The sequence below is a fragment of the Lipotes vexillifer genome, unplaced genomic scaffold (assembly GCF_000442215.2).
Source record: "Lipotes vexillifer unplaced genomic scaffold, Lipotes_vexillifer_v1.1 scaffold875, whole genome shotgun sequence".
Classification (NCBI taxonomy): Eukaryota; Metazoa; Chordata; class Mammalia; order Artiodactyla; family Lipotidae; genus Lipotes; species Lipotes vexillifer.
This window is the reverse complement of record NW_006792177.1, coordinates 1,428,478-1,441,476: the sequence shown is the minus strand read 5'-3', so window position 1 is coordinate 1,441,476 and position 12,999 is coordinate 1,428,478. Positions and strand designations below refer to the sequence as shown.

At 49.1% G+C, this 12,999-nt stretch overlaps 1 protein-coding gene across 1 annotated transcript in view; it reads right to left on the bottom strand.

Moving 5' to 3' along the window:
• TGM6 (transglutaminase 6) overlaps positions 1-11,172 on the bottom strand; it is a 36,933-nt gene extending 25,761 nt beyond the window's left edge. Inside the window, 8 exon segments of the mRNA XM_007465428.1 lie at positions 2,034-2,282; positions 2,361-2,464; positions 5,987-6,149; positions 6,671-6,848; positions 8,328-8,459; positions 9,951-10,031; positions 10,033-10,071; positions 10,864-11,172. Of these exon segments, the coding sequence (XP_007465490.1) occupies positions 2,034-2,282; positions 2,361-2,464; positions 5,987-6,149; positions 6,671-6,848; positions 8,328-8,459; positions 9,951-10,031; positions 10,033-10,071; positions 10,864-11,172 (1,255 nt within the window).
• Between the last annotated feature and the right edge of the window lie 1,827 nt (positions 11,173-12,999).

Below are 12,999 nucleotides of genomic sequence, written 5' to 3'. Positions count from 1 at the left end.
AGCAGTTTGGAAGAGGCCTTACCACCTACCACCCCTCACTGCCCACCTTGAGACAGTGAAGAAGAGAAGGTCATCAACATCAAGGGCCATGTTCCTAGAGAAAGAACTGGGGGAACGTGTGTGTGTGTGTGTGTGTGTGTGTGTGTGTGTTGGGGGGTGTTTAAAAGAATCAATGTTAAAGTTTAGGGGTGCCTGCAGGAAGGAGCTGGCTGGTAAAGACTGGCAGAGTGCTTACAGGAAGGGGAAGCTGGCATTTCATCCTTGTGGGAGGTCTGCTTACTGAGCCGTGTGTTCCCTGAGCACAGAGGAGAGAACTGAAGGGAGATGGCAGGTGGGTAACAGCCCATCAAGAACTCTCCCCACCAGCTTTGGAGCGGGTCACAGCATCTAGATGAGTGTGGGGGCCACAGCCTTGCAAACCCCCTCCAGAATCTGGGGACAAAAGCTTCCATGCATCAGAGGGAAGCTGTATGACTGCCAGTGGGGTGGGAGGGGCTCCACTGCAAGAGGGGGCAATGTCTCAAGAAATCAGCAGTGCCTGGGGACAGCACAGGAGTGAGTCCCAAGGCAGCAGGCTGTAACAGAGCCACCACCTGTCGTCCCTGAGCTACGGAGTAACTAGGGCAGCCGCACCCACCTGCCTTAGGGCACTGAATCCTCGCTCCCTGAAGTCAAAGGAATTTCTACTCTTCTGTCCTCCTCCTTCTTGGCCTAACATGCCAGAAGACTTAGACTGGTGTTCTCAACATTGGCTGCACATTGGAATCGCCTGGGGAGCTTTTAAAAGTCCTGATGGCTGGGCCACACCCTCTAGAGACTGCAATTCACTTAGGGTGCAGTCAGGGATGCTGTGGTAGATTAAAATGGCCGTAATACTTTCTTTGCAACTCTTCCTGTTAAGATGTAGAGTGTACTTCCTGCCCCTTCAGTCTGGGGTGGTGTTTGTTGCTTGAACAACAGAAAGTGGCAAAGGTGACATAGTAAGTTCTAAGTGAGGCCTTGAGAGACCTTGCAGCTTTCATTCTGACCTGCTGAGCACGTTGCTGCCATGTGGACAAACCGGGGCTAGTTACTGGAGCATGAGAGGCTCCAGTAGCCAGCCCAGCAGTCCCATCTGAGGCCCCAGATAAATTTGAGATCTCAGCAGACACCAAGTGCGAGCCATTGCAGCTGAGCACAGCCCACATAGCTGACCCACAGCATCCTGAGCAAAAAGTAATTGTTGTTCAATCTCTGCCTCAGGTGACTCCAGTGCGTTGCAAACCACCACCCTAGAGGGTAAACTGCAGGGGCTGGAGGAAGCCAGAGCTGGTGCCCCTCCATTACAGCAAACTTCTGGGGTCACCACTCCAGTTTGTGCTCAGAGGAGGGGAGGAGACTAGCTCTGATTCAAGTTTGGACTTGAAGTCTTGATTACCCGAATAACATTCCTTTAACAAGCAGGAGTAGCTGAAAGTGTGTGATCAGATCACAGCATTGGTAAGGGACCTGTTATTTAGGGGGAGGGGGAAAGGGTGACTTTTTATAGCTAGAGGCAGTGATCAGAAAAAATACGTGTTTTGTTTTTGTACCCCCAACAAGTACAGGCTCTTTAGTAAACCAGTGACCATTAATTAGTGACCATGGCTTAGGCCTTGGCAGATGATAAGCAGGAGCTGCTATTATTATTATTATTTTGCGTGGGGCCTACTGCTGTGTATCCTAGGTGTTCAATAAACAATACCCGCTACTAACATCACTATTATTAGTAATTATTGTTATCACATGTGAGTATACCTGATACAGTACCTGGAACATACATGTTAAAGGAAATGTAGCTATTGATATTGTTAGATGTGGGAAATCTACTTACAAACAGAGGAAGCTGTTAATATAAGCTAAAAGCACTTGGCTCAATCTCAGAGACATTATCGAATGAGGCTATCACCACCACATCACATGGGAAAGGGCCTGGCCCCAGGGCGGCCCGCGGTTGTCCCTCTGCAGCAGCCGGGTCACTGGGGAGGCTGATGGAGGCCGCTGTACGCCCTTACCTTCCGGATACTTGTAGAGGCTGGTGATGTCCACGTGGGAGTCGCTGCCCACTGCCTTAGTGCTGAGGCACCTCCCGATCTTCTTAGTACTTAATGTCTGAGGACACACGCTTCCGGCTTCATCCTCATTCCAGAGCCAGGTGATGTAGTCCACGTTGACCTCCGCAAACACAGAAGGACTGTCTTGGGCCAGGTGCGCGTCGCCCTCGCAGATGGCGGTGACCGAGGCTGGGCCGCACTGGAGCACACCTGCGCAGGAGGGGTGGGCGTGAGCAGCTCCAGGGGAGCAAAAGCGGGGGTCTGGGACCCGTCCCCCTAAGCCCGTACTTTCGCTTTCCTCCCTGGGGGTGGCATCCAGAACCTGCCAACCATTGTAAGAGGGACCCAGGTCCTGCCGGACAAACCAGCTCTCATTCCAGACATGGAAATTCCTGCCACAGAGAGAGGATGGGGCAGGGTGGCCTCCAGTGAGCAGAGAGGCGGCCCCAGAGAGGGAAAGTTCCTGCTGCCAGCCAGGCCCTGGGCCCTGCTCTGTGGCTGAATTTTTTGAACTGTTCATCAACTGTATTGATAGAGCACCTAGCATTCATATATGTACAGGCAGACTTTTTTAAATTGCATTTCGCTTGTTGCACTTTGTAGGTATTGCGTTTTTTACAAATTGAGAGTTTATGGCAACCCTTCCTTAAGTAAGTCTATCTTCCCTGTTTCCCAATAACATTTGCTCACTTCATGTCTCTCTGTGTCACATTTTGGTAACTCTTGCAACATTTCAAACGTTTTCATTATTATTGTATTTGTTATAGTGATCTGTGATGAGTGATCTTTGATGTTACTACTACAACATGCTGAAGGCTCAAATGATAGTTAGCATTTAGCAATGAAGTATTTAAAAATTAAGGTATGTACATTGTTTTTTAGACGTAATGCTATTGCACACTTAATAGACTATAGTATAATGTAAACATAACTTTTATATGCTCTTTTGGATTAAAAAATTCATGTGACTCATTTTACTGCGATATTTGCTTTATTGAAGTGGTCTGGAACTGAACCGGCACTATCTCCGAGGCCTGCCTGTATGTATAAATATACGTGTGTATATCTATATCTATATATCTAGAACCTGTTGTTCAAGGTCCAGAAATACAACAGCAAATAAGATGGAAGATCCTTGTTCTCATGCAGCTTACATTCTAACAAAGGGGACAGTTAGGGAGACAGGTAAAATTAAGTAAGCAGATAAATAAAACAACAAAGTAACAATAAATAAACAAATAAAACAATAAAGTAATAATAAATGCTGTGAAGAAAGAGAGGAGCTTGAGTTAGGGAATAACTGCTGGAGACCTACTCTAGGTAAATGACATCTAAGATGAGACTTAAAGTGGAAAGAATTAGCCATAGGAAGAGTGAAGGGAACAGTGTTCCAGACAGAAGGAACAGCATGTGCAAAGGCTCTTGAGACAAGAAAAAACTTAGTGTGTTCAAGGAACAGAAAGTATATCTCTGGGCTACGGCAAGCACAGGGGTAGGTAGGTTTCATATTATGCAGAGTTCTGTAGGCCTTGGTTTAGGCTTTAAGTCTCTTATGTTAAAGATGAGAATATGAGATTAGGAAAAGTGACATCATTTGCACAAGGTCACACAGTAAGGAAGCAGCAGAGAGAAACGCTTCTTGGCCTCGATTGGTGTCTTTACTCTGGCCTCCAAACTCTTCTTTGGGAAAATATTGTGAAAAGCATTTGGGGGTGAAAGAGAGAACATGGATAACCTGTATGGTGACAGAGATCCCCAAAACAAAAAGAAGGGTCTGTCCATTCTGCATAAAGAGAATAATGCAATTTTTTTTGGAGCTCCTGTATCCACAAGGCTTTCATGAATAACCTTGTTCGAATGTCTGCTCATACATGTGCAAGTTGCCAAGAAAAGCCGACTTTCTAAAGAGCAGTGAATAGTGAAGAGCACATAGTACAGAAGGAAACACAGCCAGCCTCAGCAGCCCTCTTCTTAAGAATGTCCTTCAGCCACGCCCAGGGGAACGTGTCCAGGACTCCTTCCCCCCAAGCTGGTGAACAGCCTCAGACCATCTCTCTGCCTCTCTTCTCCCCTTTCCTTCTCCTCTTTTTGGTTTTCCAAAAGCCTTGTTTGTAAAGGCAAATATTTGGTCCAGCCATGTGAGGTGGTTAGATAAACAATGGTTTTGCTGTACAATTGAAAGGTGGGACAGGTTTGTAACTTCTCTTCCACTCACTAGCTGTGTGACCTTAGACAAGTTACTTAACCTCTCTGTGCCTTGGTTTCCTCATCTGCAAAATAGAGATAACAATACTAGCTTGCTTACAAGGTTGTATGGAGAAATGAATTAGTACACAGGTACACCTTGGAGATATTGTGGATTAGGTTCCAGACCACTACATGTGGATAAAATGTGGATACAGCAATAAAGCAAGTCACACAAACTTTTCTGGTTTCCCAGTGCATATAAAAGTTATGCTTACAGTATGCTGTAATCTATTAAGTGTGCAATAGCATTACGTCTAAAAAAACAATGTACATACTTCAATGAAGCTGTTGGAAAAATGATGCCAATAGACTTGCTTGCCACAAACCTCCAATTCGTAAAAAAATGCAATGTCTGGGGCTTCCCTGGTGGCGCAGTGGTTGAGAGTCCGCCTGCCGATGAAGGGGACACGGGTTCGTGCCCCAGTCCAGGAAGATGCCACATGCCGCTGAGCGGCTAGGCCCGTGAGCCATGGCTGCTGAGCCTGCGTGTCCGGAGCTTGTGCTCCGCAACAGGAGAGGCCACAACAGTGAGAGGCCAGCGTACCGCAAAAAAAAAAAAAAAAAAAAAAAAAAGCAATGTCTGTGAAGCACAATAAAAGAAGAGTAATAAAATGAGGTCAGCCTGCATGTGCAGCACAACTGGGCCTGGCATAGACGAGGTGCTCACTGGGCACGGTGTTACTACTTTTTAAACACTATATAAAATAAGGGGACTTCCCTGGTGGTGCATTGATTAAGAACCCACCTGCCAATGCAGGGGACACAGGTTCCAGCCCTGGTGGAGGAAGATCCCATATGCCGCGGAGCAGCTAAGCCCGTGCACCACAACTACTGAGCTTGCGTTCTACAGCCCGCGAGCCACAGCTACTGAGCCCGTGCGCCACAACTACTGAAGCCCGCGCGCAGCAACGAAGACCCAACGCAGCCAAAAATAAAATAAATAATTAATTAATTAATTTAGAAAAATAAAGAAAGGAAACCTTGTATGTACCAATATGGAATTGTTCCATGTAGAGCAAAATGAACGGTTTACATTATGCTGCCGATATTGAGGGGAAGTGGGTGTGTGTGGGGATTGTGCATATGTGTGCCCCTGTAGCTGCAGGGCTTCTCTCTGGTGTTGTGTCCAGAAGGAGGAGGGGAAGGCTGGCAATGGAGAGAGGGAGACTTACACTGTAGCCCATTCTGTACCTTTTGAATATTAAAGCACATGAATGTATCTCCTACTTTAAAAAATCAAATCAAAATGAATTTTGTAAAGCTTTGTGCAAAGAGTTTTGCTTGAGCTGAGAAAGGAGCTTGTTTCCCACCTGAGACACAGCTCAGTGCACAGGCAGCTGACAGACAGCAGGAGCAGGACACAGAGGTGACTCTGCAGGGCTGGGACTTGGTCCCACCTGCAAGTCACAGGTGTCTAGGGGAGGGCTCATAGCCCTGCAGAGCGGAGAGCCAGGAGTACAAGGCTGGCAAATCCTGAGCCCACCTCTTGGCTTCTGAGTCATGTGTACAAAGACCCCTGTATCTCAGAAGAGGAGTCACCCTGCCAGGGACCACCCCCTCTGCTGGGCCCCTGTCACCCCTTCCAGAACTGGCTCAGACTCAGTGGAGCTAAGCTCCATCTGGGAGGGCCTCAGGGCGCCCCTGGGAGCCGGCGGCTGGGGACCCACCACATGTTGTCCTCCATCAAGTCCTCCAGTGTCCACAGGAAGGAGTCCACGTACTTGTCCACACTCAGGTTCCTGCCCGTGTCATGCGCCAAGTTAAATTTGGACACAACCCGTGTCGCAATCCCCAAGCACCCAAGGAGTGAAGAGCAGGATGCTTTCAAGGCTCCAGGACAGGCCAGGACCCCAGACTCAGGGAGGGGTGGTGTGGCCTCCCCTAGCAGGCCGCCTGCCTCAGGTCTGGCCACAGCCCTCTCCCTATCTTTGCCAGGGCCGACTCTCATCTCCACTCTGAGAAACACCTCCATCTCCTGTACATTCTCTCAGGGGACTTCTAGAGCCACCCCCCCCCCATTTGAATAGATGGGCTCTGAGGCTGGCAGGACCTTGGAAGCCATATAATAACCCTATAATAGCCATAATACCCTGTAGGGACTGAGGACCCAGAACCACAAGACTCACTCAAAGGCACTCAGTGGGCTTGAGAGGTGGGGCTCCTGTAAAATAAAAGACCAAATGTCACATAAATGAGGGATCTGGTTTCTCTCTTCATTACCCAGACTTCTATTTCCCCATCACTAATAAAGAAAGATTTTTTTTTGTGGGGGGAGGGATGCCTATGCAAATATATGGAAACAAATGCAAACTGAGCTGACTAGGGGTTGGGGAACTTCTTTCCCAGGGTACCTGTACACATGACTCCAGCAAAGACCCAGCACTGGCCGTATCTGACTGGCTTGAAACTGCCCTTGAACGACTTGCGTAGAATGGCCACGCTGCCACGCCTGTGCAGTGGGCTGGTGCTGCCACTGTACTTGCCCTGCCACTGGCCTTGTACCATGCCCTGGTTGTTGTTGCTGTTCACCTGGGCAGAGGAGGTCAAAAGTCCACCACCAGGCAGGCCTTCCCCCTTCAGGAACATTGCCTTCGTAAAATCATCTCCAACTTGGGGCCACCCATTTATTTGGGGCCACCCCTTGTTTTTAAACTGTCTGAAAATTGGGGCCATCTGCTGTTTTAAAATACCTACTTTTTGGTACCATTTATCATTTTCAGTTACCTTCCATTGGGATGCTCTATTGCTGAAAACCATATTCAGTTTTAGAGCATTTCCTGTTTTAAGTAATCTGTTTTTTGGGACTGTTGGTGGTAATGATAGTTATAGAGATGCTTAACATTCATTAAATGTTTACTGTGTGCCAGACACTATTCTAAGGGCTTAGCACACATTATATTAATCTATATTAATCTACATTAGTCTATGATGTAGGTTCTATTATTTTCTTTTTTTTTCAGATGAGGAAACTGAGATTCATAGAGGTTAGGGCACTTGCTCAAATCGCACAGCAAGTTAGCAAAAGGGGTTCAGGAGTTCAGACTTTGACTTGGGAGACTGTACCGCTATCCTACAGGGTTGTACTACTCTACTTTTTGGGACTGGTCACTGCTTTTGATTCTCTGTTCTCCAATATGCCTCTGAAGTCTTGAGGAATTGAGAGTATCAAATATGAGAAAAACAGCTTTGCCCATTTTTGGAGTCACAGTTACCCACCCACTGATCTTAACACCTACTTGCTATAGAGAGAGCTAGTAGGCCCTCTGGCTACCTTCCGAGGAGGAAGCACTGGCATGTAATAGATTAAAGATGGTACTCCTCTCACAGCGAGGTGGTTCTGTGTACCCTCTCCCTGAATCTGGGTTGGCCTGTGACTGCTTTGATTAATGACCATGGTGGAGGTGATGCTGTGCCTGTTTCCAAGCCCAGGCTTTATGAGACTGGCAGCTTCCACTTAATTTTAGAATAATCGCTTGGGGAGAAGCCAGCTGCCTTATCTGATTACCCTGAGACTGCCATGCTTTGAGGAAGCCCAACCTAGCCATGTGGAAAGGCTGCATGGAGACACAGAGCGATGACTGGCCAGACCCAGGTCTTCCAAACATCCCAGCCCAGGGACCAGACATGAGAGTGAGCAAGCCACCTGGGCATTCTAGTTCCAGCAGACACAGCATGGAAGAGAACCAAGGAAACATTGACTGGAACCAATGCCCTAGATATATGGTCCCGTCAAACCATCCCAGACATCTGCAGCCATTCAGACACACCCAGCTGAAGCAGCTTGGAACAGAGGTGTTCTGTCCTCACGTTGCCCTGACCAAGTCTCTGATTTGCAAAGTTTTCAGCATAGTAAATGGCTGTTTTATACCACTGAGTTTTGGGGTGATTTGTTATGCAGCAATAGAGAATTAAAACAAGAGGTGATGGGAAAAATCTTAGGGTGTGGCCCTGGAGTTGGCCCGGGGACCCACGAGGGAGTGTGCATGCAGGGATAGCTGGGCTCCTTACCATGGCGCTAATGGCTCCAGTGACGTAGATGGGGTCGTAGCGGTGGGACGCTTTGGTGGTGGCTAGGTCATCTTGGTGACTAGGGCTTCGGTCCAGGATGCAGAAGCAGATGTTCAGGATGTCTCCCTCAAACTGTCCCCAGAGAGGCTGCTCTTAGAGGCCAGAGCCACACCTACACTTCAGACCCTCTCACGACCCTCCCCTAGTCAGTCACTGTATTGTGCAGGGAGTTTTCCTACCCCCCTGCCCACCCGTCCACCCTCTCCAGGGAAACAACACCCAAGTCTCAAAAACCCTCTTTCAAGGAGTCACTGGGAACCAAAAGCTCAGCCTTAATCACCTCCCTCCCCTGTTCAGTAGGCCCATGGCTCCCCACGAACCACAGTAAAGTTCATGATAAACTGGGACTCTGGAGCCACATCGATCCCACTGGTTTACATAATGTTTTCAAATGACTTAGTTGACAACACTTAAAAACTGGGGGATTTTCACATACAAATTAAGATTTCTGGTCTTTGAAAATTGGGAAGGTCTGGGAACCCTGGGCTCACTTTCCTATGTGGCAATAAGAAGTGGATGCTGGGCTTCCCTGGTGGTGCAGTGATTGAGAGTCTGCCTGCCGATGCAGGGGACACGGGTTTGTGCCCCGGTCCGGGAAGATCCCACATGCCGCGGAGCGGCTGGGCCCGTGAGCCATGGCTGCTGAGCCTGTGCATCCGGGGCCTCTGCTCCACAGCGGGAGAGGCCACGGCAGTGAGAGGCCCGCATGCCGCAAAAAAACCCCCAAAAAACAAAAAAACGAAGTGGATGCTGAGATGGGGTTACCCTTAGATGGACCTTAAACTCTCTGGTATATCATCCCTGCCCAGCCCCTGAGCCCCAGATGTTTTCAACCCCCAGCTCCTCAGTCTGACACTCAAGGCTCTCGACTTGCCCGGAGCCTGGGCAGACAGAGCTCCTCTACAGAACCTCCACTACTCTCTGGCTCCCCTCCTCCACTGCTCTGTCTGCTCTTCCCCCTGCCTGTCCAGACCCTGCCCGACTTTGGGGGCTCCACCCCAATATCATGAAGCCTTCTGCAATCCCTGAGGTGGAGTTTCCCTTCATGCCCTTCTGAACTCCCTCTGCTCCCATCTCTACCTTTCCAACCACCTCCGCCCCCTCCCACAACATTGCACCTTGTATTGTAGCTACTTATCTAAACCAATGGCTCTCAAAATGTGGTTCCAGGCCAGCGGCAGCAGCAGCACCTGGTAACTTGCTAGAAATACAGACTCTCAGGCCCCACCTCAGACCTAGTGAATCAGCAACTTGGGGAGTTGGGGCCCAGCCACCTGTGTGTTTTAACGAGCCCTCGGTGGCCTTCTGGTGCACACTCATGATTGAGAGCCCCTGATCTAAGCTATTTATTTGTACCCAATGTACCACCCCTTCCCAAGGACCCAGCACAACTAGTAGTAGAGACTGGAGAAGTGGACTTGGTCTAAGAGTCAGCGCAGCTTGTCCCTCCTGGGAAGAAGAGGGCAGACAGAATGGTTCCTGCGCTGACTTTTCTCATCTCCCCAGCCCCCCTTCTGTCTCTTATGCCTCTCAGTCCCCCTTATGGCCTGGGCCCCTGGAGACCTGCCCGAAGTTCCAGCCTTGGGCTTGGATGTGCTTCTCCACTCCTCGGAAGATGATCCCGCTGTCGTTGAGCACGTATGTACTCCTGTCTCTCTTCCTCTGTGGCCAGAAACACATCATCCTCTGAAAGGCAGTTGGTCGGGCCTGGCATGGGCAGGGACTCTGGCCTCACTGGTCTGGGGAAAGGGCTACACCAGGGCCTAGCTGAAGGATGGCACCTAGAGGCTGCTGGGGCAGGAGAGGTCAAGAGGGGCTTGCTGGCTCCCAGGCTGCCTCCCGGCCAAGCCCTACTCCACCTGGCCGGTCTTTCCCCAGGCAGAGACCACCCCCCAACCCAGCCCCAGATGGAGGGAATTTAGAAGTCCTGATGCTTTTGAGTGACCTGACTTAATGACAATGGAAGGTGCATATTTCTTAAACATTAATAAGAATACTGATCTAGGCTACTGCTTACTGACTTACCCCTTAATAAGAATACTGACCCCAGTACTCCTTAAGATGTGCCTTGCATGTTACAAACATTAGTTCTATGGTTTCTCACAATAACACTAAGAGGTAGGCACTGTTATTCCCATATTACAGGTGAGGAAACTGAGACTCAGAGGGAAGCAACTTAGCAAAGCTGGGACTAAACCAAGGCTGTCTGGTGGCTGAAACCTGGCTCTTACCCAATCCTAGGCCTCTCCTGCCATTAGGCCCCCTCCTTGCCCATTGGCCTCCATACACCAGAACCCACTAACACCTGCCCCACTGTCACGGCAGGTTTGGAACATCTGCTACCAGCTTCCTCTGTCCTGTGCCTGTCTCCTCCTGGGCCCACTCTTGCCAAGCTCTTGGCATTCATCTCCCTGTCCCTAACTTGCCTCCCAGGCCTTCCTGAAGGACAGCTTCCCGGAAAACCTCAGCCTTGGACTCAGGAGCTTCTATCTGGGCACCATGGGTTGAAAAGCAGAACAAACTCACCCAGCTTCCGGTTACTGTGTTTGCGGCGAGAGGAAACCTTGGTGCTCAGCTGGCAGCAGCCAATAACAGCATCTGGAGGGTTGGTGAGGCTGATGGTCATGGTGTTCTCCATCTGATCCTCCTTCACTGCCATCCAGGCATTGCTCTCCTCCAGCTCCGATGTCTGGAACACAGCTTTGGTGTGGAGGACCTCAGAAGCCTGGGGTCCTGGCAGAGAGGAGAGGGAATCAGGAGACCCAGCCACCCCCAGGAAGCTCATCTCTGGAGAAAGGGAAAAGCTACAGACCTGGAAGACCAACCTTCAGGCTCTAAGCTGCTGGCACACTGCTGTGGGGAAGGGCCTGACCAAGATGCAAGAGGGCCAGCAGTAGAGAGGGGTCCACTTCAGCTGTCCTGACTTCCACCCACTTCCTGGATCAAGGAGGAAGTGAAAGCACTCTTTGAAACTAAAGTGTGCCTTCTGTCTGATCAGCAAAGGAAAACATGGACTCCAAAAATGCCTGATGAACTTCCATACCCTTCCAGAGCTCTGGATTTCTTGGTGTGCCTAGGATTCCAGAGGTGTCATCTCATCTGTCCCACTGCCTGCTGGCAGCACCTTCCAACCATCCTCAGAAAGTTGTCATCAAAAGCCTCCAGGAGCCTGAACAAAGATGGCGGAGTAGAAGGACGTGCTCTCACTCTCTCTAGCGAGAACACCAGAATCACAACTAGCAACTGGACAATCATGGACAGGAAGACACTGGAAGTCATCAAAAAAGATACCCCACAACAAAAGACAAATGAGAAGCCATAATTTGATGGTAGGAGGGGCGCAATCACAACAAAATCTAGTCCCATAACAGCTGGGTGGGTGACTCACAGACTGGAGACACTTATACCACAGAAGTCCACCCACTGGGGTGAAGGTTCTGAGCCCCATGTCAGGCTTCCTAACCTGGGGGTCCGACAACAGGAGGAGGAATTCCTAGAGAATCAGACTTTGAAGACTAGCAGGATTTGACTGCAGGACTTAGACAGGACTGGGTGAAACAGAGACTCCACTCTGGAGGGGACACACAAAATAGTTTGTGCATCAGGACCCAGGGGAAGACCAGTGACCCCAGGGGAGACCAAACCAGAAGTACCTGCTAGTGTTGGAGGGTCTTGTGCAGAGGCAGGAGGGTGGCTGTGGCTCACAGCAGAAGTTCTGGGAAGTACTCCTTGGCATGAGCCCTCCCAGAGGCTGCCATTAGCCCCATCAAAGAGCCCAGGTAGACTCCAGTGTTGGGTTGCCTCAGGCCAAACAACCAACAAGAGGGAACCCAGCCCACCCATCAGCAGTCAAGCAGATTGAAGTTTTACTGAGCTCTGCCCACCAGAGCAACAGTCAGCTCCATCCAACACCAGTCGCTCCCATCAGGACACCTGCACAATCCCCTTAGGTAGCCTCATCTACCAGACAACAGACAGCAGAAGCAAGAAGAACTACAATCCTGCAGCCTGTGGAACAAAAACCACATTCACAGAAAGAGAGACAAGATGAAAAGGCAGAGGGTTATGTACCAGATGAAGTAACAAGATAAAACCCCAGAAAAACAACTCAATGAGGTAGAGATAGGCAAACTTCCAGAAAAAGAATTCAGAATAATGGTAGTGAAGATGATCCAGGACCTCGGAAAAAGAATGGAGGCAAAGATGGAGAAGATGCAAGAAATGTTTAACAAAGACCTAGAAGAATTAAAGAACAAACAAACAGAGATGAACAATACAATAACTGAAATGAAAACTACACAAGAAGGAATCAATAGCAAAATAACGGAGGCAGAAGAATGGGAAAGTGACCTGGAAGACAGAATGGAGGAATTCACTGCTGCAGAACAGAATAAAGAAAAAAGAATGAAAAGAAATGAAGACAGCCTAAGAGACATCTGGGAAAACATTAAACACAACAACGTTCACATTATAGGGTCCCGGAAGGAGAAGAGAGAGAAAGGACGCGAGAAAATATTTGAAGAGATTATAGTCGAAAATTTCACTAACATGGGAAAGGAAATAGCCACACAAGTCCAGGAAGCACAGCGAGTCCCAGCAGGATAAACTCAAG